Source organism: Cygnus olor, chromosome 1 (genome assembly GCF_009769625.2).
Source record: "Cygnus olor isolate bCygOlo1 chromosome 1, bCygOlo1.pri.v2, whole genome shotgun sequence".
NCBI classification, from domain to species: domain Eukaryota; kingdom Metazoa; phylum Chordata; class Aves; order Anseriformes; family Anatidae; genus Cygnus; species Cygnus olor.
Genome location: NC_049169.1, coordinates 53,661,491 through 53,688,224, shown reverse-complemented (window position 1 = coordinate 53,688,224; position 26,734 = coordinate 53,661,491). Strand labels below are relative to the sequence as shown.

The 26,734-nt window shown below is 36.0% G+C and overlaps 1 protein-coding gene across 13 annotated transcripts in view; it reads right to left on the bottom strand.

Moving 5' to 3' along the window:
- Positions 1-26,734, bottom strand: part of PPFIA2 (PTPRF interacting protein alpha 2) — a 335,497-nt gene that overhangs the window by 13,629 nt on the left and 295,134 nt on the right. For all 13 annotated transcript variants that reach the window (XM_040558390.1, XM_040558388.1, XM_040558404.1 and 10 more), the window contains 4 exons: positions 22,462-22,555; positions 6,583-6,664; positions 3,091-3,291; positions 919-981 (listed from right to left, as the gene is read on the bottom strand). In XM_040558390.1, the coding sequence (XP_040414324.1) occupies positions 919-981; positions 3,091-3,291; positions 6,583-6,664; positions 22,462-22,555 (440 nt within the window). The remainder of the gene's footprint in view (positions 1-918; positions 982-3,090; positions 3,292-6,582; positions 6,665-22,461; positions 22,556-26,734) is intronic.

Genomic DNA, 26,734 nt, shown 5'->3' with positions numbered 1-26,734 from the left:
TTATATTTGTTTTTTACCATCAACAATAAAACTGAAAAGTACCTTGGTTGTAAAAAAAAAAAAAAAATTATTGATGAAAATCTACTTCATGAACGTTCATGAGAAAATACAGAAGCAAAAAGAAAATACAGCAAGCATACATTTCTATGAAGTAAGTACTTTACTGCATTAAAATTTAGCTTTAGTTTTTACTGCATTAAAATTTAGCCTCTCTCACCATTTATGGGTTAGGCTGACTGTAAAGTTTTCCAAATTAAAGATTTTTCAGACATCTCATTTTAGGATTACATTGCATTGTGTTTTATAAACACTATTATGGAATTGTTATGGACTTAATGGACTGCTAAAAAACAAGACCTAAAATAACGTATGTTTCAAGGAAAAGAAAAAAGTCAGAACAATCAAATAAAATGTATTAATATTTGTGTGTCCCCTGAAGCAGGGAGAGGTTTAATAAAGCTAAATAGAAAATGACACACTCCATGCACCCTAAATCAAAGAGCATAACTATGCTAGTATGGACATGAAAGACTCGGCATTCGTGAAAACTCCGAGTTGTGTTATGCACCTTTCTCAATACTTTTCTTATTTGTTCTGGTTCATCAGATACAAAATTATGTTTAGAAGGGGTACCAGGGAAATGTTGCATCTGAAGCTGCAATGATTTCATTTCACTAAATGAGGTTTCACATTGGCAGGAAAAAACAATGTAAAACTCCAAAGCTGTTTTTACTTTCGTACATTTGTGATTGCAACACAGTTTGTAATTTATTTTTCTGAGAAATGGTGGAATTGTTCTTTCTAATGTCATGCTTGGGAAGCAGCCCACAGAGGCTATGGCATCTGTGTTAAAACAGATGCATCCTATTTCTCTTCTGAGCACTGAAATAATGCATAAATGTGAATGGAAAGACTAACCGTTTTAGCTGGAGCAGCAAGATTTTCCATTTCTTCATGGGTCACCCAAACATTGCCTGAGGGCTATGAACAAGGCCCACAGGGAGGCAGGAGGGATCCACATTAGGTAAGCAGTGGTAAAGAAGAAAGGCAGCACCACTGTAAGTTAACAGCGTATAGCATCACCATCAGCACAACCACGATCTTGCCTCTACTGAGCTGCAACTAGAGACAACTTTAGACAACTTGGTTTGCATCTTTGTTAGAGAACAGACCTGAGCCTGAACAGATGTGATGGAATATTTCAGCTAGGACTGATGGATGAACACAGTCACAAGGGAAAGAAGAATTAAAGCTGCATTTCACGTGCAAGGGGCAAATACAACCTTTAGGTCACAGCTCTGTCTGGAGGTAAGCTTCATTTCTCAAAGATTTTCCAGCCTAAATATTCTGCACATATCACATGCTCATATTGTAATCTAAATAATGATTGCTTCCCCCACATTTCTGTGAATCAAAAATGTCAAGAGAATACACTTCTAAGACTATTTTTCCTCATTGTATTTTTTTCAGTCAGATCATTACTAGGGCAATGAGATGATGCAGGGAGGGGTTGTGGAAGCCTGCTGTGCATAGGGTGAAATGTGCTGTGCTTTCTTGAGAGCTGCAGTAAATTAACTCCTTTCCTGAGAAAGAAGGGAGGCAGAAAGACTTGGGATTCAGAAATGCACGGTCCAGGGCAGTGCAGCATTGTGCTGCCAATTACTTAATGAGAAGTCAAGAGCAAAGCAAAATTATTCCCAGTGCTTCTAGCTCAAATGTGCTCTTTTCTTATTTCATAAGTGACAATTCTCTTGTGCTTTGAAATAACATAAAGTCAAAATGGAAATCGGTAAATAATTTTTTAGTAATTCAACACTGTGTTGAGTCTATTATATACACCTGCATTACAATTCATGATATTAGCATGGTTAGGACATATATATCAGTTCTGTGCAGAGAAAGAATTGGATGGGGAACTATATTCTTAAAGGATCTTAGCAGCATTAGGATGAAAGGCCAGTCAATGAGAACATTCGTGTCCTTTTGCCCAGTTTCTCAACTGCTTATATAGCTCAGTGGTTCTGGATCAATTGCTAAACCCCTCAAATGTATCTCAATTCTCATTTCCTCCAAAAGATTCTTGATGAATTCCATGAAGATTACAGATTACAAAATATAAATATCATTATCATTAGTATTATTAACATTGTTTTATCATCATGACTTATCACATTATTATTATTTAGAAGTCTGGGCTGCACTAAAGTAGTAGGCTTTGTCTTTCACTTCTACACCATGTTTTCCAATAATCAAACCTCATTTTTTAACTTTTTGTTGCTGTTGTTTTGTTTTGTTTCAGTCTCTGTTGCTTCTTTCATAGTCATCACCATCAGCCTCTCAGCATCAAACCCCCTTTTTTCTTTTTCCCCTCATCAGTTTGTCCTGTTTTTCTTCGCTTTCCATTAGGAGGTGCTTTTATCTGCAACACATATATTCTTGCTCTGCCCCAGTGTACTTTCATGCCTTTTTTTTTTTTTATACACTCCTCTCTTTCCTTTCAAAACTGTTTCTTCTCTACTTGCTTCTTTCCCATCTGCTCCACTCTGTCCCCTTTCCCCACCAAATGCACACGCTCCACTTCTCCCTTCCATGCTCTGCCCTAACACTTCCAATCACTGCTTCTCTTAAAAGCATGAAGAACCTAAAAGCAGCCAACTCAGACTGGAAAACATTTGAAAGGATATAAAAAGGGGGAAAGTGAACAAGATTCAGAATAGTTGTATTCCTAAATAACTAACCTCTTCCCTCTCCTGCCTTACCCCACCCCACAAACAAAAATACGATAAATAACAAAAGAAGAGAAACACAATCTGATTTGGTTGGGAGATTTGACCTGAAGGAAGAGAAAGGCAGTTAAAACTACAAATAAGGTTAGTCAAAAGCGCATCTTAAAAAAGGTATCAGCTAAAGGACAAATATCAGCGACCAACAATCGAGTGATTGATGAACAAGTACTTCCAACTCTTTAGAGGACAGTTCACACTGATTGTGAATTGTGTGTTACCAGAGTCACTCTCTAACTACAAAAGCCTTTCTGCAGACTCCTGCAGAGTGAAGTGGGAAAGAAGAAGCTATCTGAACAGGACTCACTGTTCTGGATGTTGGAGGTGCTGATGGACTTGTGAGTGATACCATCTCCTGGATTGCTAATCGGAGTTTTAAGCGATGAAGAGGATTGCTGATTCCAATTTCTCTTTGAATCTCGGTATCGGACAAAGCAGACATAATAGCTCCACTCTTCACATTGGCACGGCAGGCAGCAACATACCAAGCTGGCATTCCTAGCCAGAGCTGTTGAGATAAAGTACACATTTGTTCAAGGCATTGCTTAATTTCTGTCATGAAATTTATCATCGAGGCAACTATCAGCCTGAATAAGCATGGTAATACACAAAAATTAGTATAACAATCATACTATTTATTAAAATGAAATTGTTTTAGAACCATTGCCATGGCTTCACATGAACTCTTTTTGTTGCTTTTATTATAAGCCAGAATGCAAGGGATGCTTTGGATTATTTTTACAGTTGTTTCTCTGTCACCTAGGCTCCTCCATTCCTGTGCCTTTAACAAACAAATCTTGGCACAAGTCAGTATTATTGGCAGTTTGATAGTCTTATCATATACAGAAAACAATCTAATAAGAATTGATTAAGTCATTTTCCCCTTTTCTACTAAAAATGGCTTTATCTCTCTTTCCATGTGAGTCCCTATGGTGTACTTGTGGGCACAATCTTACCCTTCTCAGCTCATTTTTTCCAAGAACAGTGCAGATAACCTAGTGAGGACTAGGCTTACTGCAAATCTGGGAACAGTCTAGTATGGTGTCACACTACTGCTGGAAATACTGGTTAGAAGTCACAGCAAAATGTGAACACAGCTACAGAAGATATGTACTTGCCACTTGAGGTTTTTCTTCTTATGTTAGACTTAGTAGCCTAGGTCAGCAGCAGCGCTGTGTTTAATTTCTAACTGCACTGAAGTACTGTGTGGCTGATAACAAATCTACAACCTACCCGGGAACCATTTACCTAAAAGACAGCTGTTAGATCACTTTTATGACAGAGAAAACAGAGTAGAATGTCAGATTTCAAAAGAGCTCAGACAGGCTTTTCCGTACGGCCTGTTCTGATGTATCAGTAAGCTTGACGAATGACTGCATCATCTCAAAAAGCTCTTTCCGCTGATGGATGAGCAACTACACCCCATCCAATGCTAGTCTGAACCTGAAAAATATGATCTAGTCCCAACTAACTGCAATGAAATACAAAGTCTCTAGAAAGTCAAAAAATGAAAACAAAAATTACATAGACTACATCCAGCTGTGCTTAAACAAAGCCCTATGTGGAAACTAAGCATAGATTTAAAATGTATTTAATATTTGCATTAAATTTGACATTTTTTTCATACGTGCACTCAAAAAGCAGGAAAGCATAAACATTGTGAGTTATTCACCTTGCAGAAATAGATTGATATGTTTGCTGTTTGTTAGGTAAATGAGTTCTTTAAATAATTAGGTAAATTTGTTCTTTAAATTTGTTCAACAAACGGCTGTCTCTATCAGAAGATGAAGGTAGATGAAAACAGTTCCTAAAAGCAGGACACATTCATCGTGCTAGGCAGCAAATTGACAGATCAAGTTTGATATACTTTTCGACCATTAGTTAAGAAAAGTCACAATTCTTAAAATACATCTCAGCTGTGCCTGTGCTACATACAAATGACGAGAATAAAGGCTAATGCTGAGAAGCTGAGCGCTGAAAAGTTTGGAAATGTCACAATTGCTATAATATGTAGTACTTTAATTTGGTTCTTTGGCTCCTTTAATATTAATTTCAGTTTTTATTCCAAGGGTCACACATTACATTTTCCCCAGGAGAGTATGAAATGTATACAGAGTCCATCTGCTGACTGAATGCACTGATGTCCTCTGAATAAATTCAGTACTTCTGCCCTAATATCTTTTTTGTCATCAGTATGCTATTTGGATTGAATACCACTACATAAACTTCCACTTGGGCTACTCTCACTATGTTTCCCAAGAAGTTCATAGATACCAATTTCTCTTTATAATCTGTCTTTGAGACAGCAGGAAGCATATCCTATTTTGCAGCTAAGATTCAAGGCTAAAAAACATAAAAGAAAAAATGATTAGGGCTTAAATTGTCAGAAATTGTCACATTTTACATCACCATGAAGAACATTAAGGGACAGATTGTTTTCAGTACTTAGATTTGTCTAGACCTTTGCATGTTCACCCTTCCAGCATTTCAGTTTTGATTATAATAGTGAATATTTCTGACTGATACAAATCTGACTACAGAACTGTCAAACTGTTATGAAAAAGTCCGTTAGCAGCCAAATTAACAAATGCTCTATATTAACAGTTTGTTTGTTTTGGAAGGAAGATATAATCTAATTTTCCAAGGTCATATTTGAACACTTAAATTGCCTTTCTGCAGTTTTCACTTCATCTTTTTCATTAGGAACCTTCAATTACAACACGAAGCAGAAGTTTTGTAGATGCCAGCTTCTTTCATTCCTCATCCTTTACTTATTCTCTGAACATACTTCTGTTAAGGTTTTTGAGGAGGACTATTTTTTCTAGTTGAAGGGAAAAAACTGCAAATTTTGTCTAATGATCAATGGGTGATACCCATGACAGACATGAGAATAGGTGGGAATATATTCAGATGCTTGGTACAGACAAGGAAGAGATGTTGCTCTTTTAGTCAACAAAGAGCTTGTATCTGCATAGAGCTGGTACAGCTTTGCCGTATAGGAGTGATTATCCATGTGCATAAGAATGTCCTTACTTTCTGCCTTCTTGTCCCCTCAAGGTCTGGGTAAGTGTTTTTTGAAACGTTCCTTCACATAAAATAGTCATTGATTTTTGTCAAAATTGGTGGACAGCTCTGCTGAATAAATTTTTCTTGATGTATTCCAAAATCCAATCATGTACACTCTCCAAATAAAGGAGAGCCCTCTGCAGCTAGATCGGTTTTCAGAGACAAAGGAACTGCCTGTCTAAATCAGAGGGATTTCAATCTGGATCTCCCACATCCCAGGTGAAAGTGCCTAAGAAACACTTCTGCCTATTTTGAATGATATCTAGGTAGATTAGCCCTTTCCAATATTATATTTGAAAACAGACCAAAGTCACAAATTCATTAAATTCATTAAGAATTCTGCAGATGTAGTTATTGTGTTAAATAAAATTTAATAACTACTTTTTCTCCTTAGCACACCATCCTGTCTTAGGATTTTTTAGATATTTAGGGACTGAGAAATTATGAGATTTCATGAATTTGGGGATCAATTCCAAGTGCAGTAGTAGGGTATGCTCGAGTGATGATAGTTCTTTTTGCCCCATCCCCACTCCCCGGTGCAATCCCACTTTGCTTTTTTCATCTCCAGACTCTGTTTCACACCACCCAGTGTCAAAATCTGCTTAGTGCTGATGGCACAGTGAGCCAGGGAAAGAGGGGCAGACTTCAATAATCTCTTCTGAAATCTGTAAGGACGAGGGTGCAGAAGCAGCCTGCCAACATGACTCATTTCGAAGCTGTGACTAGCACTTACCTCCAGCCAGGCAACCACTGTTGGCCCGTCCCATTGGGCGAAAGGCAAGCCCTTTCTCCGAGCTTCTTCCAGAAGTTCGTGTCTAAAAATGGATCAAAAAGCGTTACATAAACAGAATGGTGCATGTGGACAATATAGTTACAACCATGCCTTGTTGTTAAGGGTAACAATAGTTAAGTACAATGACAGTCATAGGAATGGCATAGAAAATGCAATGAACAATACATCTTCCCATTTTGGAATGTATTCCTTATTCTATTCCCAACTCTTTTTTTTTTTTTTTTTTTTTAAATTCTTCTTGATGCATTTTGACATCCTACCATACAAAAGGTATATACAACCACCTACCATACAAAAGGAGAGGTTTCTACCTGTTCTCATCTGAAACAATAGAGAAATGGGGTAATCTGTATAAAAGGAGCACCCAGATAATAGAAGACATTGGGGAACAGAGAAAACTGTGGGAATCCTCCTGAGACTAGCTTAGCTATGGTCTGGTAATGACCCAGAATGGCCCTAAATAGCCATTTTCTAGACCTGAGCTAAGCTTGGATATAACGCAGCAGGGTCTATGCGGTGTTTGTGTTCGAAGCCCTAAGCCTTGCCAGAACAGCTATGCACAATTCTGAGGTCTCTGGAGTACAGCTGTTCTGCATCTTAAATAAGCCATTCATGATTAATAATGAATTGGTTGTAGCTTCAATAGTTCAATAGTTCCTTTTTTTTTTATTATTATTGTTTATATCCAAAAGGAGATCCATGTGGTTTACTGATGTATATATTTCTATGCTTATAGAATTTATGTGGTTTCTCAGTTGTATGCATATATATATGGATATATTTTTACAGAGTTGATGGGATACCAATCTGACTCCTGCCTCTGCAGCTTCTCTGGACTTCAATGAGTGTCTATGAAAAACTGTGGCAAAAAAATAATATAAAAATAAATTCTCAAGGCTTAAAATTCACTTCTAATACAGCAGTATTAAATAGTTGGTAAAGTATAAGTATGTCAGCTAGAATTTCAAGAAAATGCTTTATATTAAACACATTCAACCATTTGACCAGACGTTTAACTGACTACTGTTGCATTTTGTAACATGACTAAAGGCAACGGAAGTGGTGGCATAGAAAAAGCAGTCCTTCAAGAGTCTTTTTTTTTTTTCTTTTTCTGATATTTAACAACGTACATTCTGCAGCCTCCTACTGAGTGAAACACAAAAGAATGCTCTCAGCAACAAGCGGTATTGAAAATGAAATTACACAGGGACTATGCTAATGGAGTGTTAAAATTTGCTTACATTCCCACACAACAAGGAAATCTTGGAATTACAGCTTCAATTTTGCTCCTTCCTCCTTTATTACTACAGTCTTTGTGGTTCAGTTATCCCTTGGCAATTCTTCACTGCCTTAGCAGCCCTTCAAGTATATGTACTGCAAAATCACAGCAAATAAAAGCAATGGAGCGATCTTACTCATAAGGAGTACTGCTCTGGGAAGTTTTGCACTGCCAAGGGACCAGACAGAATTTAGCTCAAGTAAAAAACGGAACTCATATAGCATTTTTGCATACACGTTTAAATCCCTCATTCTGTGTATTAATAGAAAGACAGCTGCTTTAGTTTCTATGTTGCTGCTGTAGTAATATGTAATACTACAAATACTTGACAGCTTTACTAAAGTTTATCTAGCTTTTCCTCCCACACATCTTTTGCAGCATAGCTTATCCATTGCCACTCGGCTGTCCAAAGACATTGAAGAGTTACCCTTGCTTTCTATGACAGCACAATCCTCAGTAAAATGAGAAATACTTGCTATCTGGGTACACAAATGTCATGTTACCTTCTGTAGCTGGAGGTGGGGGAATCCCATATCCCCAGGGAGATCTGTAGTGAAGGCCAATAGAGACATACACACTCGGTTGCTTAGGAAAGCAGAACTGAGGCATGGCCAAACTCAGCAGATGGCCACATCCCCACATCTCAGCTATCTGCAGATGAGGAATTTGGGTTCAGCCTTCCCTCAGAGATGGTTCTGCAGGGTGCCTGTGAAGCTGCAGCAGTGCAGCACTTCCCTCCATTACCCCAAGGAGGTGGCGTGACTCCTGGGGGCACCAGGGCTGCCAGCTAGCACATATGTCTTCAGGGAGAGACAAGCCTGTGGGGCTGCCCCTTCCTTACTTGCCTAGACTCAGTTTCCCCCGACAGGGCACAGACCCTGCAAAATCCCATGGGACTTTCTCCTTACCCAAAGCCAGCCCAAGCTCAGGGAGCAGCTCCTTCTCCAGTCTGGAGTCCCATGGAGACACCATCCTCAGAGGAACCTGATCCCAGATTTTTCCTTATCTGGGGTATTATCTTCCCCCGTCACAGCTGAAAGAGCTGGGCTGGCTCTCACAATAAATAAAAAAAATGGAAATTATCCCTTTTTTTTTTTTTTTTATTTTTTAACTGGCCACTTGCTTGTGGTAATCTCTGCTCAGAGAAGGAGATCAGTGGCATGTGGTCTACACAGAGAAGGGGTTCAGGAGGAACTTTTGTCCTCTTTCTTCAATTTGGTGTTGAATCCCTGTGTGGCCTCAGGAACCAAGGTGCTGTGGAAGATGCCTTTCACTTTAAGTTCTTACTTCCATAAAAAAGTTACTTTCTTTATATTGGAATTATGAAGTGAGTATTTCTATGGAGTTCCCTGTAACCTTGCAGCATTTGAGTTGGCCTGAGGCTTGTTTTGGAGGTTTAGCATTACTCAAGTACACGCTTCAAGAGTAGGAAAGCACTTTTAATTCAGAGGCAGTCTGGCTCACACAGTTAAAGGAAAATATGGTTGTAGTTACTGATTTTGGCTAAAGAAACTGAGACCAGGCCAGAAATGGGATGCTCTCTCCATATGCTATAGCTAAAGACTACAGTATGATAAACACATAATCCAAAGGGTCTTGGCTTGTAGAAGTGTTTTGGTTTGAAAATATATTTAGTGCAAAGTTAAAATTCTTTGCTCAGACGTGCACCAGGAATACAGGCACCATAAGGCCTGTGCCTCACTTACTGATTGGAATACTAAAAGGATTTTTGTAATATTTATTTTCCTTGAAAATAATTGTATACTTCAGAACTTATATTTCCCTCCCTAGGACATTTCATTTAAACACCTCTCCAACATTAAAGTTATTTAAATTATATTTTACTTTAAAAAAAAGCACATTATTATGTAATTACTTTTTAATTTAAGTTAGGAGATCTGTATAAACCGAACCTTCAATTTCTAAACCAGAACTGAAAGCAGAATTTCTATTTCTTGACTGAGAGAGATATCATTTAATTGTCAGTCATAGCAAGTTGTCTTTTAATATGTAGTAACACTATAGAAAGAACTCCACTCTATCAAAATAAGTTTCAAATATTATGTAGGAAAAAACATGTATTGTTTTGATCAATAGTGCAAATCATCAGAAAAATGAATCTGGTAATCTGCCTATTCTAGAATAGAATCTGAATATTTTAGAACAGCCAGAATGAACTGATGTGTTTATGGGATAGCCAGTGGCTTCCTGAGCTGAAAAACAGAAGACACCCAAGTCTGACTGTGGCAACTGCATTTCCATTTTCCTTACGAAACCATATAACTGACCAGAGGAAGACGAGAGGAATAACCTACATAAGCTTTTCACTACCCCTTCCTTTCACTCTAAAGACAAGGTTTAGGGACAATGAATAGCGTGGTACTGTTTCTCTAATTTTGAAGGTGCTTTACAGGGGAGTTTAGGGATATTCTCCTAAGACTGTCAGAAAAGTACTACATGTTATTATGTGTCCACTTTGCATTGGTAAGGAGATAGGGAATTAAAATGTAATCATTTTCATACTCATTTAGTTTCTTGGCAACATATGAAAACAGACTGATAAGGGAGAATTGACATTAATTAAGCATTACTCAAAATGGTATTATTTTGCAGATAAGGCTTTAAACCACTTACTGCTGTTGGAATAAATTCCAAATTAAAGCTGTATTTTTAAGTTGACATTATTACTGTTCAAGAATAAAATCCTCTTCCATTGTGGGAGAAACTGTAATATGCTACTTATAATATATTGTTACCCTGAGCCTGGCTTTGCAAAATAAGGACATTTCATGAACATCGACTATTCAGCATTCATCCAAAATTTCAGAGATGTTTGTACTCATTTGTCTTCAAGAGAGTACCTGATAAAGTGGGCTGTCTTCTCTCTCTCTCTTTTTTTTTTTTCCAAGACAGAAAAGAAAAATGACATATCATATCATGTTGAGGAGTTGTGTGGCAGAGAAGTGGGCTTGCCTCCCCTGCACTGTCTTCTGATTAGGGCCCCAAAATTACTTAAGGGTACTTTTATGATAACCCATTTTCTTTAGCATCACTCTTCTGAGCACCACGTACAACTACATACCACAGCTGAGTGTGTAACTGTCTAATATCATGAGGACTATGAATGCTTCATATCCCTCTGGACATCAGAGGTACATGGAAGCAGAGGAAAGGGGGAAAAGGTAAGACCAAAATTATGTTGTTATCCTTGAAATTTTCTCCTTATATATTACTCCCTTACACAGGGCAAATTTTAGCACTGTATCAGCAGCACTCATCAACTCATTGCGTAAAATGCAAGAAAATTTATTAAAAATAAGAAGGTTCTTTAAATAGACTTTGTGTGGGAAGTTAACAAAATCTTAATTTAGGTAGTTCCATAGCATTCAGTTTTCTGTATGAAGATGGGGCTTCCGCCCATGAAGCAAACAAGAAATAACAGTTTAGGATTTCTGATATACACAATTCAAATACTTTGCATAGTACACAAAATAAGTCCTAACACTGTCACGATGAAACTTGAATTTGAACAGTATTTCAACATAGATCTTCATATTTCTGCAAATAATAACACTTACTGTGAGGATTCACAGGAAAAGTCCTCAAGGATATTACGTTATGTATATTATAATGTCTCTTAGTAAAAACGTGACCATGAATGTGAGATAAACTCAAAATGAGGCACAGTGAAACTGAGACCAAATCATGCTAGTAAAATACAAGCAAAATGTATTTAGAAGTTTTGGCCAATGGGTGATTTAGATCCTAGGAAATGGCCTTTACTCATAAGACATTTTCTCAAAAAGGTAACAGATGAAAGAGTTTGCCAACGGACCCTCTGATTATTGCTATTGTTGCTGTTATCACTATTATCATTGTCAAAAATACTAAAATATTTAGTTTACAACCAAATATTGCACAATTGTTTTCTAGAAGAGAAACTGAAACAAAATATGCTGTGTTTGTCTGAGTAATCCTATGATTTCAACGTAAGATTAAACACATCTGTCTCATCTGTACAGTGTTTCCAAAACTAATGTACTCACCTTCAAAGATTCCAAAATTCAGGAGAGAGGATTTCTAATGAATTGAGCTGGATTTGAATTTTATCTTTTCTATTGCCATTTACTAACTATTTAAAAAAGGCTAGAATTGTGTAGCTAAAGTCATCATATGACAAAATAAACTAGCTGAATTTGTATAAATTAATATTAATGTTAAATGTCTATGGCAAATAAGTTACCTCCTATCTATTTGTTTTCTGCAGGACTGTAAATATTTTTTATGAAGTAGGGAGAAATGAGACTCAGGTTTGATATTTTCATATTATATGGATTGAATTTAATCTGAAAGGATCCATCTGATTACTAAAGACTGCACTAATTAAAAACCGAGTAAGATTTTGTTGCAACTTTTGCTGTCAGGCAACCTGACTTTTAAATCATTTGAATTCCTCATTTTTTCTCCTTTTTGATGCTTGCTCTAATAGGCAGACTGAGAACAATGGGGAAAATTCAATTTCCATATTTACAAAAGGTATTGTGTCCTGCTTTAAAGAATTTTCAGCAAAGAATGACTGAAATATGAAAACAGGCTTAAATCAAGAAACAAAGTTTTTAAATCTATAAAACAAGGAAATGGAATTTTAAGTTTAGCAGCACCCCACATAACACAGCTTAGGAAAATAGATTTAATAACTAATTATCTTATATAGGTGTACGCTGTCAGTGTATGCAAGCTGAAGGGCAATATTCTTTCTGAAGATGTGCATTAAGCTAAGTGAAGCATGTTCAGGAATGCTTAATATAGACCCTAACAAATTAGATCTACAGACAGCTACTATGAAAAAAATAATAAAACACCTGTGAAATAAACATACTTGCATAATACATAACCTTGCAATCTTGTAATGTACTGTGCTAAATTAGAGATACCCGGAGTTCCCAGGTTGATTAAATGTTATTAAATCTAATTATAGACAAAAAGCCATTCCATAATCACACATTCTAAATTAATGTAGTAAAGCCTGTTCTCTTCAAGTTTTTGTGTCCCTTCAGCCATCAGAAAGTTATAGCTCATACACCCTTTGGATGCATGAAATTTGCTACCTAAGCTCCAAGAGATAGAAATTTTAAATTTTATATAAAAAAAAAACAAGCTTAAAAATATACTGGTGAAAAATTATATACACAAATGAAATATTTCTGTACAGCTATATAGCATGAGGCTTCAAACAGAGAAAAAGAAACTGTGTACTCTGGATTGCTGTGATGTTTAGAAATTTGAGTCCTTTGAGATTTAAATAAACAGAATTTATGCTTAAATGCATTTGTTAATCTAGGCATTCACTGTTGTAATTTTTTCCACTGACATAAAACTTTAAATGTCTAAGCAATTCTAGGCTTTAGACTCCCCAAAATATGTTTGTTTAAAAACATTTACGGCAGTTATCTCCAAGTACTTCCTCCATTGTGTTAAGCCTTGCAGGAGCAACTCCTGAATTTGTGTATGCTTTCAATACTTTGAAAGTTTTCATTTGGGTCAGTTTTCTAAATGGGATTGTTCTATAAGGTTCACAGGAAAAAAAATAACAAAAAATAGAATATAAACATGGTGCTGAAAATGAGTATGTTCAGCAGCCATGGTGTTTTAACTTACCCAGATATGCTTTTCATGAGATGAAGAGAGATGAATGGAAAAAAAAGCACATAAATGTTAATGAACATATAGTAGTTCATAAAGAAATCATATGATAGATAAAATAATAGCACCATTATATCTACTGAAATCTTTCTAACTGGTCTTTGAATGCTTTAAAGAAGTTATATGTCCTTATGAAGAACAGAGACATTTCTCAAAATGAGATTTTCTTTAAACTGATGTTGGTTATTTATTAGGTACCAGTGCAGCACATTTATAACACATACTCATACTAAAGATCTGGAAATGCAGTGAATGTGGAATAGATTTTCAACTCAAAGCATGCTGCCCAGATTTGAATAATTTCATAACGATTTTTGTGTAACACAAAAAATCCTGAAAATCCTGAACCTGTGGATTTAAGCAAATTACCACAGAGACACATTAAAATTAAGAGTTGACTATGAACCAAGGTTTACTTTCCTACATCTACTTCACTATTATTTTAGCAAAATTTCTTGTAGTAATGACTACGTAGACTTGGGATTATTTTATTGAAATAGGCAGGAAATTTCCTACACAGAGATGACTAACGTCTGTAATTATGCAGTATGTCAATTTGAGCAGTCCTAGTAATGCTAGATTAGTCGTGATTGTGGTGTGAATGTTTTGCCCTCTAGGTAACCTATTTTTTACCAATAAAAAGAATTAATAAAAGTATCTGTAGGAGAAACCAGGATGCCATCACCGATAATAAACTTTCTTCAGCATCCTTTAATTGCCATCATAAAAAGAAAATTATATGCCTGAATGAACCCCAGATATCTCAGAATATTATGTTTCAATTAACCAATGATTTACAGAGATATAAAAATGCTTGGTACGTACAGCTTTAGAAAACTTTGGAGTAAAAAGCATGTGCTCTTATTAATTAAAAAGATGTTGCTTTCATTTCAGTGATTTTAAGAGGGGGCTGGTTCCAAGATCTTAAATTTTGTTTCTGTGTTTGTGTGTGATAAGCAGAACAGCTGGAAGAGAGGAGGAGGAAAAGTGCAAATAGAAAAGCAGATGAAAACAAATGGCGAAGTCATACACAGAAAGTTTAAGAAAGGAAAATTAAGAATTGGAAGGACAGTGAAGGCATGCAATATGAATAGAAGACTAGAAAACTACTCAAACAATTACCAAATATGATGGAGGTACCATCAGGATTGAATATACATTCATGATTTTTGTGTCAAATCTCCATCACGCTCATTTTCCACCAAAGAAACAGTAAAGACTGATTTGAAATCCTTTGCCTTTTATTTTGGACCTTACAGAATCTATTGAACCATCTATTTCTTACATATCCTTCTGAATACTCCTTTGGATATGGGTAGACAGAAATAAACAGGGGGATTAATTGGAATGTGAGCAATTTTCTGGCAGCTTTAGTCAGTTGGCAAGTTGCAGCTGCCTTGGCATAATTTAAGGGACCTGAAGACTGTTCCAGTCTCCCCCATTACAGCAGCAGAGGATCAATGATCATCTCTTTGCTTCCTGAGCATCTTGTCTGGAGAAAAAAAATAAAATACTGCAGAAAAAAAGGCTCTTTAAATTCTAGCTTTTGCTTTTTCATATGATAACCATTTCATCACTATTTTATTGAATGTAGATAATGATTTCCCTTAGACATACACTAAAGACATAGGTGCTTTTTCTGCAGCTGTGTTTTATTGATTCTTCCTTTAAGTCTTAATTCAACAGAATCTGAAAGGGTATTTGCATCTGCAGGAGATCAGAGTTTAGGAATCAACTGCATGTATGAGGATAGATGCTTATATTTATCAATAAATCTCAAATTGCAATAGGTAGACCTGTGTAGATAAGGCAGGGATTGGGACCTTGTCATATTTTGTTTGATTAAAAATTTTAAAAGCTGATACAAATTGTATGGAGAAAAGAATAAAAAAAATACTTGAAAAAGGATAAAAATATTATTTAAAAATACAGGATTTTAAAAATTAGTTCAATATAGGTATTATTGTTTATGTTCTTACAAATACAATATATTGTATCTTTTTTTTACCCTCAGAATACTCTGAGTAAGGTTTAATAATCCTTTGCAAGATAAATACCCATATATCCTTGCACTGATAATGCTACAAAAGGAAAGAATTCCCCTAATATCTAATTTAATAGCAAGATACCTTTTTAACATTGTAAAAGCTTTTATTGAATAACTATTTCAAACAGTCTTTTATTCAGTAAGGGTTAAAAATGTGTTTGGCAAAGTAATTAAAAAAAGACATCTTTATGTATGTCTCAAGGACCAGAACCCAATTCAGCTAAGGGAAAACCACAGTGGCCACAGTGTACAATCCTTGACTTCATCAGAACACTGAATACCTCTCCCTCCTCCATTGGAATGAGAAAATAGAAAATAATAGGTAATGAATCGAGGATTGTTTGCTAGAAAGGGAGGAAGAACTAAAGAGAAGTCTAAAAGCTACCTACTGCATCAGATAATTTCTCATAGATGAGAAAAGAAGGAAGAAATTAAATGCAAAATTTGAATTTTCCTAAAGTTTCAGGAAAGATTGAAAAAAACAAAAAAAAATTGTATTAAAAATATTCTTAAGAGCTACTGTAAGAAAATAAATCATGTACATTTAGGATATAATGGTGTTTAATAAGCATTAAGTATTTGGGAACATCAGATTGATGGCACAGAAAAAGACCTTAATTAATCCAATTGGATTCATTTTTTGAAATGTGTGCAATTAAGAAAGTCATTAGAAACAGCTATTTGTATACCGCAGAGGACAGATTATTTGTAGTCACAAATATACTATGTCAAGTTCTAACTGGAGTTGCACACATAAAACCTAATTAAAGAGGCATTGTGAGGATTCAAAAGGAACTAAATGATGACTACAGTGTTTCAAACTCTTATTCCACCAAAAGGTCTACCTTGACGTATTTTCTGTTGATAGGGATCAAAAAGTTTGATTTTCTAGAGGCAAATCTAAGTCCAAGTATTCTGTTTTATGTTATCAATTTGATTTAAATGTAGATTACCAGAACAAGAGGCGTATTTTTTGCAACTTTTTTCTCAATCTCCCAATTTTTGAAAAAGATATACAAATGAAAAACATAGAGATGGTTTGAAAAACACACACCTGGTTTTAGGTTGGAAGGGACTAAACTCAATTCGTATATGTTCTTCTGTTAATATGGAAGTTACTGGTGCTTGATGTGCATGTGACTGTGGTCAGCTGAAACTTAGCTGCACTGTGATTCTCTCCGGTTAGTTATAAGGTCATGCATACTATAGATTTCTTTTTACACAGTAACTTTACATGCAAGAATTGCTTAGGCCTATTTTACAGGACTTTATTTGTGTATGTAAGCGTATGCACATGTCCTGACATATCAACGCTTTTCTGCAATCTGATTAAAGTCAGGAGTTTGTACCTTGCAAACAAAACATGGAATACTGTGGAGTAAACCTTCCCAAAACAGGTTCATGGGAAATAATATATTTATTTTGATTTTCCTTGGAAGATATAAACCTTACATCTTAAGCTCGTCTTGGAGATGTGGGATTAAAGGATTTATGTTATTACACTGAAAAAGGAAATAAAAAGAAAATTAAGAGATTCTTATCCAGAGTCAAATCAAACAAGCATTGTAGGAAGTATCAGGATTTTATCTGCTTTTGAACAAGAATCCTGTCAGTATGATCCAGTTAATGGCTAGCTGACTTGCATGTAAAGTTTTTTCATGGACATAATTTATGTATAGGATTTAGGACCACCGAGAAAGTGATGGCATAGACCAATTTCAAATTGTACTAGCAGCATGCATAAGGTCAAATCCTCCTCTGTGTGGCAATCTAGGACTATGTAGCATTTGAGTGTCTCTCAGACCTTGCCTTATGTTAGCACTTTGCATAGGATGAAATATGCATACCCTTCCTTCACTGTCAAATGCCAGGTTAGCTAGAAGGACAAGATTACAAGCAAAACTTTAAAAAATGTAATCATAATTTTTGATTACATGATTTCCAGGTAGAGCTGTATCTCAGTATGAATGCTATTGTCAGTTAAATGTTTTTTTTTTGTTTTGTTTTGTTTGTTTGTTTGTTTTAAGTTTTAAAATGCTCATTGCCAAGCTTCCTTGTTTCCCATTTCTAAGAAACATTTTACTGTAGAGCGCATGTGAAATACTAATTGTAATGACCAATCAGACACACTGTTGTGTAATATAAAAGGCATACATCTTTCTTCAGTATGCTTCTTTCTTCAGGAAGATACTTATGTTCTGATACATTGCATACTGTTGCAGATCAAATCAAACATTTGAAAAGGGTATGTATCACTGGCACTTTGCAATTTGAAAGGCAAAGCATAACTCATTCAACCTTCTGTGCTACCTAAATATGTATTTGCCATTAGCGAGGCCTTTCAGCAAGCATGATTTAGCATCATTCCTGAGCAAAACTCCTGTGGAATAGTAGAATTCAGCTGACATTTCAGCTAGAACAGTTATAGCAAAAAGGGAAGTATATCTGGATTCATTTGTTGACAATATTCGAAGTTCGCTGAGTTAATTGTTAATGTAGATTTGTTATAAAGGGTTAAAGTTAGTGTCATTTGATACTTTAGCAACAAGGACAGTAAAGCATAGTTTCTCTTAACTGCCTCAAAAGTTTACTAGCTGAGGTAAAGTCAGTGGGGATATGCGTTTTTTACAGGGGATACAGATTATTTGATTTTAGGCACCATATTATGTACTCTTCTTCTAAGCTATGTGTGGGGGACACACTTCAGCTATCCCAGAGGGCACTACACACATGCATCCGAACCCTCCATGACTAATGATAGGAACTGGACTAGCCCAAAACTTTGTATGCTAGCTACCAGCTTGGGCTTTGAAGAAAACCCTGAGCATAAGGCAAGACCAAGTTACAAGCACAATCCTATCACTTGGTACAAAAACACCCACCAAGGACGATGCTATGAACAGCTGGGAAAGTGTGTGTATACACAGCCACTGAGAAATGGTAGCTGGAGTTGCTAGCTACAAAATTCAGAATGAGAAACTAGTATCCGTTTATTTAACAGGGAGACTGATTAATCACTAGAAAAAAAAAAGCTAAGAGAGAGTACCCATCAATAGAATAACACCCTAAATGCTCTAATACCCCTAACATTTGTTTTTGTTTTCTTGGACTGCATGTTCAATTTACAAATAGTAAGGCTTAAAAAAAAATAAATAACTAGATCTATCATGTATTTCACCTCTGCGAGTAAACATTTATAGATGATTCAGGTCTAATTTACAAAAATTATACACAGCTTCCTTAATTTCTCTTTGATGCCTTAGGAGAAACACTTGTTACAGATATATTTACTGTAATAACCAAATGTTGGATGAAAAGAGATTCTTGTTTGAGGTTTATAAATCTGACATATCATTGAGACAAAATGATAATTACATTTTAATGATGTCTAAGTAGTCAATTGAAACTGAAAGAAATTTAACATCTAAATAGCATTTTCTAAGCAACAAGCAGGAAAACTTTGAAATTTAGGTTAATGACACTATTATCACTGGAGAGGGATTTGGTCTCCAGAAATATCATGTTCTCTCAAGAAACTCTTCAGAGTGAAATGTATTATTCAGGAATCTAGTCTACGCATATAAATTGTGCTAAAATAGTATAACACAGTGCAGTGTGTTTATAACTCCAGGAGGACAGAGCAGGGTCAATACACGTGCTTGCTATTCGGGGAACAGGTAGCCAGGACATCTGGGGACCATTAGTACCTACTGGCTGCAACAGCTCACAGTTTGGAACATTGTGCTTCTCCATCCCTAAGTTAGTGGGCATACTTGCTAAATTACTGATAGAGTTCAATACATTCGAAAATGCAAAATTTGAAGTGTTTTTTTTTTTTTTTAAAGTGTTTTTTTTTTACCTATGAGGTTAATTTAACCAGAAGAAATACATTTTAATGGGAACAACTACCTTTTTTTTTTTTTTTTTTTTTAAACTAACTAGCTAATTTCAAATTCTGGTGAATTTTGCCTGAAGCTAATGAAAACTGTGAGAATGTTCTGGTCAGAGTGATGAGTCCCACCTTTGGTTTCACATCAAGGGGAGATCCCTGGCTTTCCTACATCAGAAGTATGGTTTTTACCACTGAACTGAAAGAGAAGTTCACTGAACTCTTAACACCAGTTCAATATGTAGTATTATTCCCGTTTTATAAAAAAACGGAATTGGCTCTGGGAACACTGATTTTTTTTCTCTAAGTGACAAAGCCAGCATAAGTAAAGCTCTCCCAGACCTGAAATTTAATACAAAGGAATGCTTCCTGCTTTATCCTGTCTTTTTACTATTCTTCTGGTAAGCCTAGTTCTCTTGGGATTTTGTGTCCTAATCAAAATTAGCCAAAGAAATCCTTAGAAGGTGAGGTGCTCTGCTCACTCTGTTCCAGTGAGACTGGAATCATTGCCTCTGTGGGGTTTGTAGGGCCTATTTAGCAATATGAACAAGTTAAACACCTGAAATTAAATCTTACTGCTACATCATGAGATAGCAAATTATTCTCAAACTCCTCACATTATCCTTTACAAAGACATCATATACATTACCATCATCCTTAATGTTACTTTCTCATTTGCATTACACAAATCAGTAATTTTATAGTTACTGTATGTTTCTGAAAGATACTTCTAGGGATAGTTATGCATAACCAAGTGTTGGCAAAAGTGAACCTGACCTACTGAGACAAACTTGTCATTAAAATGACTTTCTGGACTGTTTCAACTGAATACTTTGCAAGGTAAGACATGCAAATACATGACTGCATTTTTTTACATGGAAATGTTAATTATCGTCTACCCTATTGATAACTCACATCCTAATGGCAATCATAATTCAGTTGAATCCCATGTATCTCTCTAAAAAAATGTTAATTTTTTCCTGTACTACAGTTCCTCTACAACTATATATTCTACACATAAATTACCACCACATGGTAGTTATGATAGAAATGTCTTAGCATTTATCTGATAGTAAATTAAGAATAATCTTAAAATCAGTCATAAGGATACTGAAGTGAGAAGCTATGAACATATCTGAAGTAATGGGAAAAAAAATCTTTGTAACATAGGTATATAATTTATACCTATTAGGGTCAATAATAGTACAGTTCAGGCTGGATGAATAGTGACAAAGGAAAAATTCCTTTCCTTCTAGCAGAGAGTATTTTGATTACACCTAATCCATAAAGAACCAAGGACAGACAGACACAGGAGAAAAAAGGAAAGACTTGAAAAGAAGACAGCATGGAAAAGTCTCATTATGTGAGATTAGACAAAAGTCTAATAACTGATTACCTATATACCTATTATTTCTAGACTGAAAACTTGGTAGGCACTGTCATATATGAAGTAGTATGCGTCAAGTCTTATGGTATTTTATCCAGTTTAAATAACTATTAATATATGAAAAAGTGAACACATTTGTCCATTCGTCCCTTCCAAAATGGTGCTGTAGTACCTTCAGTCCTCATAGCTGGAATATAAACAGGAATTACCAAAAAATAAAAAATAAAAATCACTGAAAAGTGAATAGTATTCCTTATGCTTACTAGAATTCAATAAAAAGGTGTAGTAATATACTCCATACTTACATATATTTCTAAATGAATAGTGAGTGATAACAGATGTATGGATAAGGAATCCAAAGACAAGACTCATCAACTGCAAAATCCCTGTGAATGTTATTCTGAGTCTCTTAATTGAATATAAAACATTTCTCTGTCAGCTAGCATAATGACTGCTATCTCTATCTTTAATTGCTAAATTGAGGTTAATTTAAACTGAACACTTACATATGTACATTACACAAATATGCACACTTAAAGACATATTTCATCAGTAGCTTGACATGAAAGTAGTGGTTAAAAATATTCTACATAAATTCAAAGAAAAGCTGAAACATATCCCTCGCTTTTTTTGGATTAGAATTGCTAATTCTCTTGAAACTTTGCAAAGGAATATTAAAAGACAGAAAGACCTGAAAACACCAAACATTTTAAAAATTAGGCTTTCAAAATCAAATAATAGCGCTAAAGTTAGTGATTATGGATGAAACATAAACCTGTTTGTTTACTAAATGAATTTTTGATGTCATTTTAAAATACTATCTTTTTTTTTTTTTTCCTCAGACACCCTCTAATTACACTGGAACTGTGATGCTGCCAAGAGGCTTCTTTTGTGTTTGTAGCTTTATTTTGACAGTTCTCCTTAGCTCCTGGCAGCTGTTATGAGTCAGTGTACTGGTTTTACAAGTAGGTGCACCAGAGTCAGCACTAAGTTATTATATGATTTAGGTGAACAACAAGCTAGGTTGCCGTTTGCTGACAAGCAAAAGAAAGTGAAGCTGCTAGGGTTTATGGGGAGCCTTTAACTTCTATAGACAGAAATAATAATTTGTTCAATGTATAACGCAAACGATCTTTTCTCTGTTCTGAAAAATTCATGTAGTCAGTCACTAAAAGGGTTCTTTCACTGCTTGCCTATTTTTTAAGAACTGTAGTTACCAAATGATAAAGAATTAATAACAATGTGAAACAGAAAATGCCTCTCTCTTACTGTTTTGCAAATGAAACAATATTATACAATTGACAAAATTACAATATTTTTCCTATATTTTATATGCAGCTTTAAAAACATTTACACTGGGAAAAAAAAAACAAAAAAAACACCACACATAGTAAGTGATAAACAGTCATAGTAGATGGTCCTGCCTCTTATTATACATCTGCATAAAAACAACGCAAAAACTGACATTAGATTCAAGTATGAGCCAATACAAGAAACTTAAAGGTGGTACTCACTTTTTCTTTAGTCTTCGGTCTTTTTCTGCTTGGGTTCCAAGTTTGCCCAATCCCAGAGATTCTTGTGCTGCTGCTTCTGTTTCCATATAGCCTCCTGTGTTGAAAATGGAAAAAGAAAAAAACAAAACAACAAAAACCAACATATTTTCCTACATCTCTCTCCCAGTTGTTCTCTCAATCCTTCAATACCCATTCTGACCTTCCCCTTGTCATCTATGTTTGCTTACTTAATTCATGGCATCTAGTGTTTGTGGAGAACATCTAATGTTTGCAAGTGTTTGCTACATGGAAAAAAGTAGAAAGAAAATTTGCTCATGTTCAGCAGAAATGTATGAAAAGGGCACCCTGGTCTTCTCCTTTGCCTGTTTGACTCCTAAGTATCAGTCTCATGGTCCTGAGTGAGCAATGCCTTCACCATTTTTTAATCTCAGTTGGGAAACATGCAGATGAAAGTACCTTCTCAAGAACTGTATGATTATTACTGACATAATACAGCATCAGTTAATGTCATCATGCTAAGGTCTTTGTTTTGCCCTCACAGAGAGTCTTACAGTCGTTGATGTCATTATCCTTCCAAACTCCTAAACCAGAGACAACACAAGGAATTTGTCAGAGGAGTAGAAAGCCTCATGGTTCTCCTTGGAGAAGCCCCCTAGACACCTAATTGCTGTCATGCCAGGGGAACTTGAAGAACTTGATTCAAGTCACAAGGAAAGCCTGCAATAAGCAAGGACACCTGGACCAAACTATAATCGTATTATAAACTGTGGACAAAATTGGTATTGTTAATCCATACTGATCAAAATTATGTCTGTTAATGTGACTTTCCTGGTGCAGAAGCTGAAAGGTACTCTGATTATTTTATTTTATTTTATTTTTTTACTGCTGCTTGGATTCAAGGTAGAAGTGAGCTGCTCATGGAGTTGCCAGCACAGTCTCCCAACTCTGGCTCTAAGCAGCCCTCACACCTGCACATGTATCTGCACAGACACAGTGGCTGCAGCACTTCTTTGAAAGCTGCTTTCTGCTGTGCTCCTGTTCATGAGGTGTATAAGTGGCACAGAAAGACAACATTACAGGAAATCCTGATGCTTTTCTCCATTTGTCAGTGGCAAATTCTTATTTTTCAACTAATGGAGAGTAAACAATTGTGGAGTGGACACCGGGATAATTAGGACAGCACAATATAAAATAAAAGATTTCTATTCTGATTCAGGGATTTTAACCATAAAATGAAGTGTAAATGGTATCTAGCAAAATATCATCACAGGCTTTTGCAAATCACATCTACATGCAATTCAACCAAGTGGGAACAAAACCAACTGCAGTATCATTTTATGACGTTAAATTATAAAAACCCATTTTCAAGCAGCACTTTCAAAGCAGGTGTAGTTCTACCTCTACCACTGGCTAGACGGAATTTTTCTTCAATAAAGAGGGCACTAATTTTCCACATCTCATGTTGAGAATGATGCCTCCAATCACAAACACAAAAAACATAACTGTATACTTTGCTTATTCTCATCTGCTTTTCAAAGTCTTAAAAAATCTCATCAAATGTTTCTTGCTGACTCTGGAGTAAACTTATAATTTTTACAAACTGCTGTACATATATAACACCCGTTATATATAAACTGCTGTAATATATCACACCTTCCTGAGAGAGCAGCTCACCAGATGTTAGGTGTAGATGGTATGATGGCAGTGCAATGAGGGATTAGAATCATAGAATCATTCAGGTTTGGAAAAGACCTCTAAGATCATCTAGTCCAAACCTTTAAGCTAGTACTGAAGTCCACCACTAAACCATGCTACTAAGTTCTACATCTAAACATTTCTTGAAGACCCAGGGATGGTGACTCAACCACTGCCCTGGGCAGCCTGTTCCAATGCCGCACAACCCTTTCAGTGAAGAAATTTCTCCTAATGTTCAACCTAAACCTCCCCTGGCACAACTTGAGGCCATTTCCCCTCATCTCATCACTTGGAATCAAAATAAAGAGCAGCACCTCTACATCAACAAGATTAAACAGACAACCAGCACTTCAGAAACACTTCAGTAACTGTAACCAGATTTCTGGTTTTGATTCCAACAGTTTTCTTTTTCAACCTTATCACAGTGAAATGATATAAATGTAACTTGTGTCTCTTCAGCATGACAGAAGGAAAAAAAAAAACCACCAACAAAAAAAACTCGTAAAGTGAACTGCAATAGCTTGTAACTATCAATCAAATAGCTAACACAGGCTTTCTATTGATTGCTTGATTGATTGAAGGTCCCCATCTGGTCTCAGTTTACTGTTTGAGTTATAAATCTAGTTCTTCCTCTATGGCTGTAGCATCTTGATGAAAGGCAAGATACGTAACATTCAATAGCTATCCATCTAGAATGCCATTCATCCTTGACAACACCATTAGATCATCTTCTCATAAGGACTAAAGGATATGGGACAATATTACTCAACAATAGACAGATTTGCTTACTTTCCGTTTTAGAAAGTTAATCCGGGCTTTTGACAGAGCTAACAAAAATACCAAGGCAGTGATGCTGCAAATACTCTTTGTTCAAGGCTGATGTCCTATCAGCATCAGTGCTGCTATTACCACTTCACTTAAGGAACAAAGCCTGTAAAGTTTTAATGCTCAAGTATTTTCTTCAGAGAATTTTAGTGCTACAGCTCCTACCTTCCTTTGGCAAAATAGCTAATGCAGGAGAATGGTCAATGACTTGATAGAGCTCTCTGTTCACATACTGATCAAGCTCAATGAGCCACTCTGAGGATGACTGTGACATTAAATGATCACTCTCACAGACTGGAAAGTATTCTCAGCATACTAGACTTTACCACGTAACAAACACATCTGGGCCTTTGAATGACCAAGGGCACATTGTATTGAATATGGTCATTGTGCCTGTTTGTATCTCAGGCATGCAGATGACCATGGTTCTGAACAAACTGATCTTGATGATACACCATACAGATGAACTAGACCAGGAGAGACCAAAAATCCTTGTGATAGATTGTTTTAGGGACTAGAATATTTTAATTGTAAGATGAGGAGAATATACAAATGTGTATTGTGGTATTCCCCAAGAGAGAGGAGTGGATAAATTTAAAATCAAACTGTCCTGGTTTCAGTTAGGACAGAGTTAATTTTCCTCCTAGTAGCTGGTAGGGTGCTATGTTTTGGATTAGGATGAGAAGAGTGCTGATAACATGCTGATGTTTTAATTGTTGCAGAGCAGTGCTTACACCAAGCCAAGGACTTTTCAGCTTCTCGCTCTGTCCTGCCAGCGGGCAGGCTAGGGGTGCAGCAAGAGCTGGGAGGGGATAGACCCAGGACAGCTGACCCAAACTGGCCAAAGGGGTATTCCATACCATCTGACATCACGCTAAACAATATATAGGGGTGGCTAGCCGGGGTGGGAGAGCCGGCTGCTCGGGGATAGGCTGGGCATCGGTCAGCGGGTGGTGAGCAATTGCATCGTTCATCGCTTGTTTCGTACACATTATTGTTAGTAGTACTATTATTATTATTATTATTTTCCTGTCTTAATAAACTGTCTTTATCTCAACTCACAGGCTTCACTTTCCCGTTTCTTTCCCCCATCCCAGAGAGGGAGGGGGGAGGGTGAGCGAACGGCTGTGTGGTGTTTGGCTGCCAACGGGGTTAAACCACAAGACAAACAAATTCAGAAAATTAAATAAGAGACACTCCTTCCCCCCGTACATTCCTTTCCCCTTCCCCAATTATTAACAGAAAGCTTGAAGAATGTAGAAAACTGGAATCCTGATTCTAAGAAAGATATCCTAAGGCCTATACTTGCCTTTGAACAATGATACAATGATAAAAATAGCAAATTATGAAAATAATTATGAAAAAAATGGCAAGTTTAGCAGTGGAAAACTAAATTTTGAAGGTAATGTGGATCAAGGAAATCTTTTGGGTGACAGCCTGGCTCTTCTGAAGTTAATGAAACTTTGGAGGTTCCAATATTGCTTCTTAGATGAGAGTATATATTACACGTTATTTAAGAGACATTATGGAACCAGCTACAGAAATATTATTTGTACATGCAGTGTATAATAATATCACTGGGATCCTTAATATCCCATGCATTGCCATGAACTTTTAAATTGTTCCTTTAAACATAATTGTGTGCATGTGCAAATATGCACATAAGAAAACAAATTAATGTTTCTGAGGCTCAAAATCAGGTTTTTTGCCTCTGTACTACTTGGTGTTCTATTGAATAAAAGGTATTTTTCAT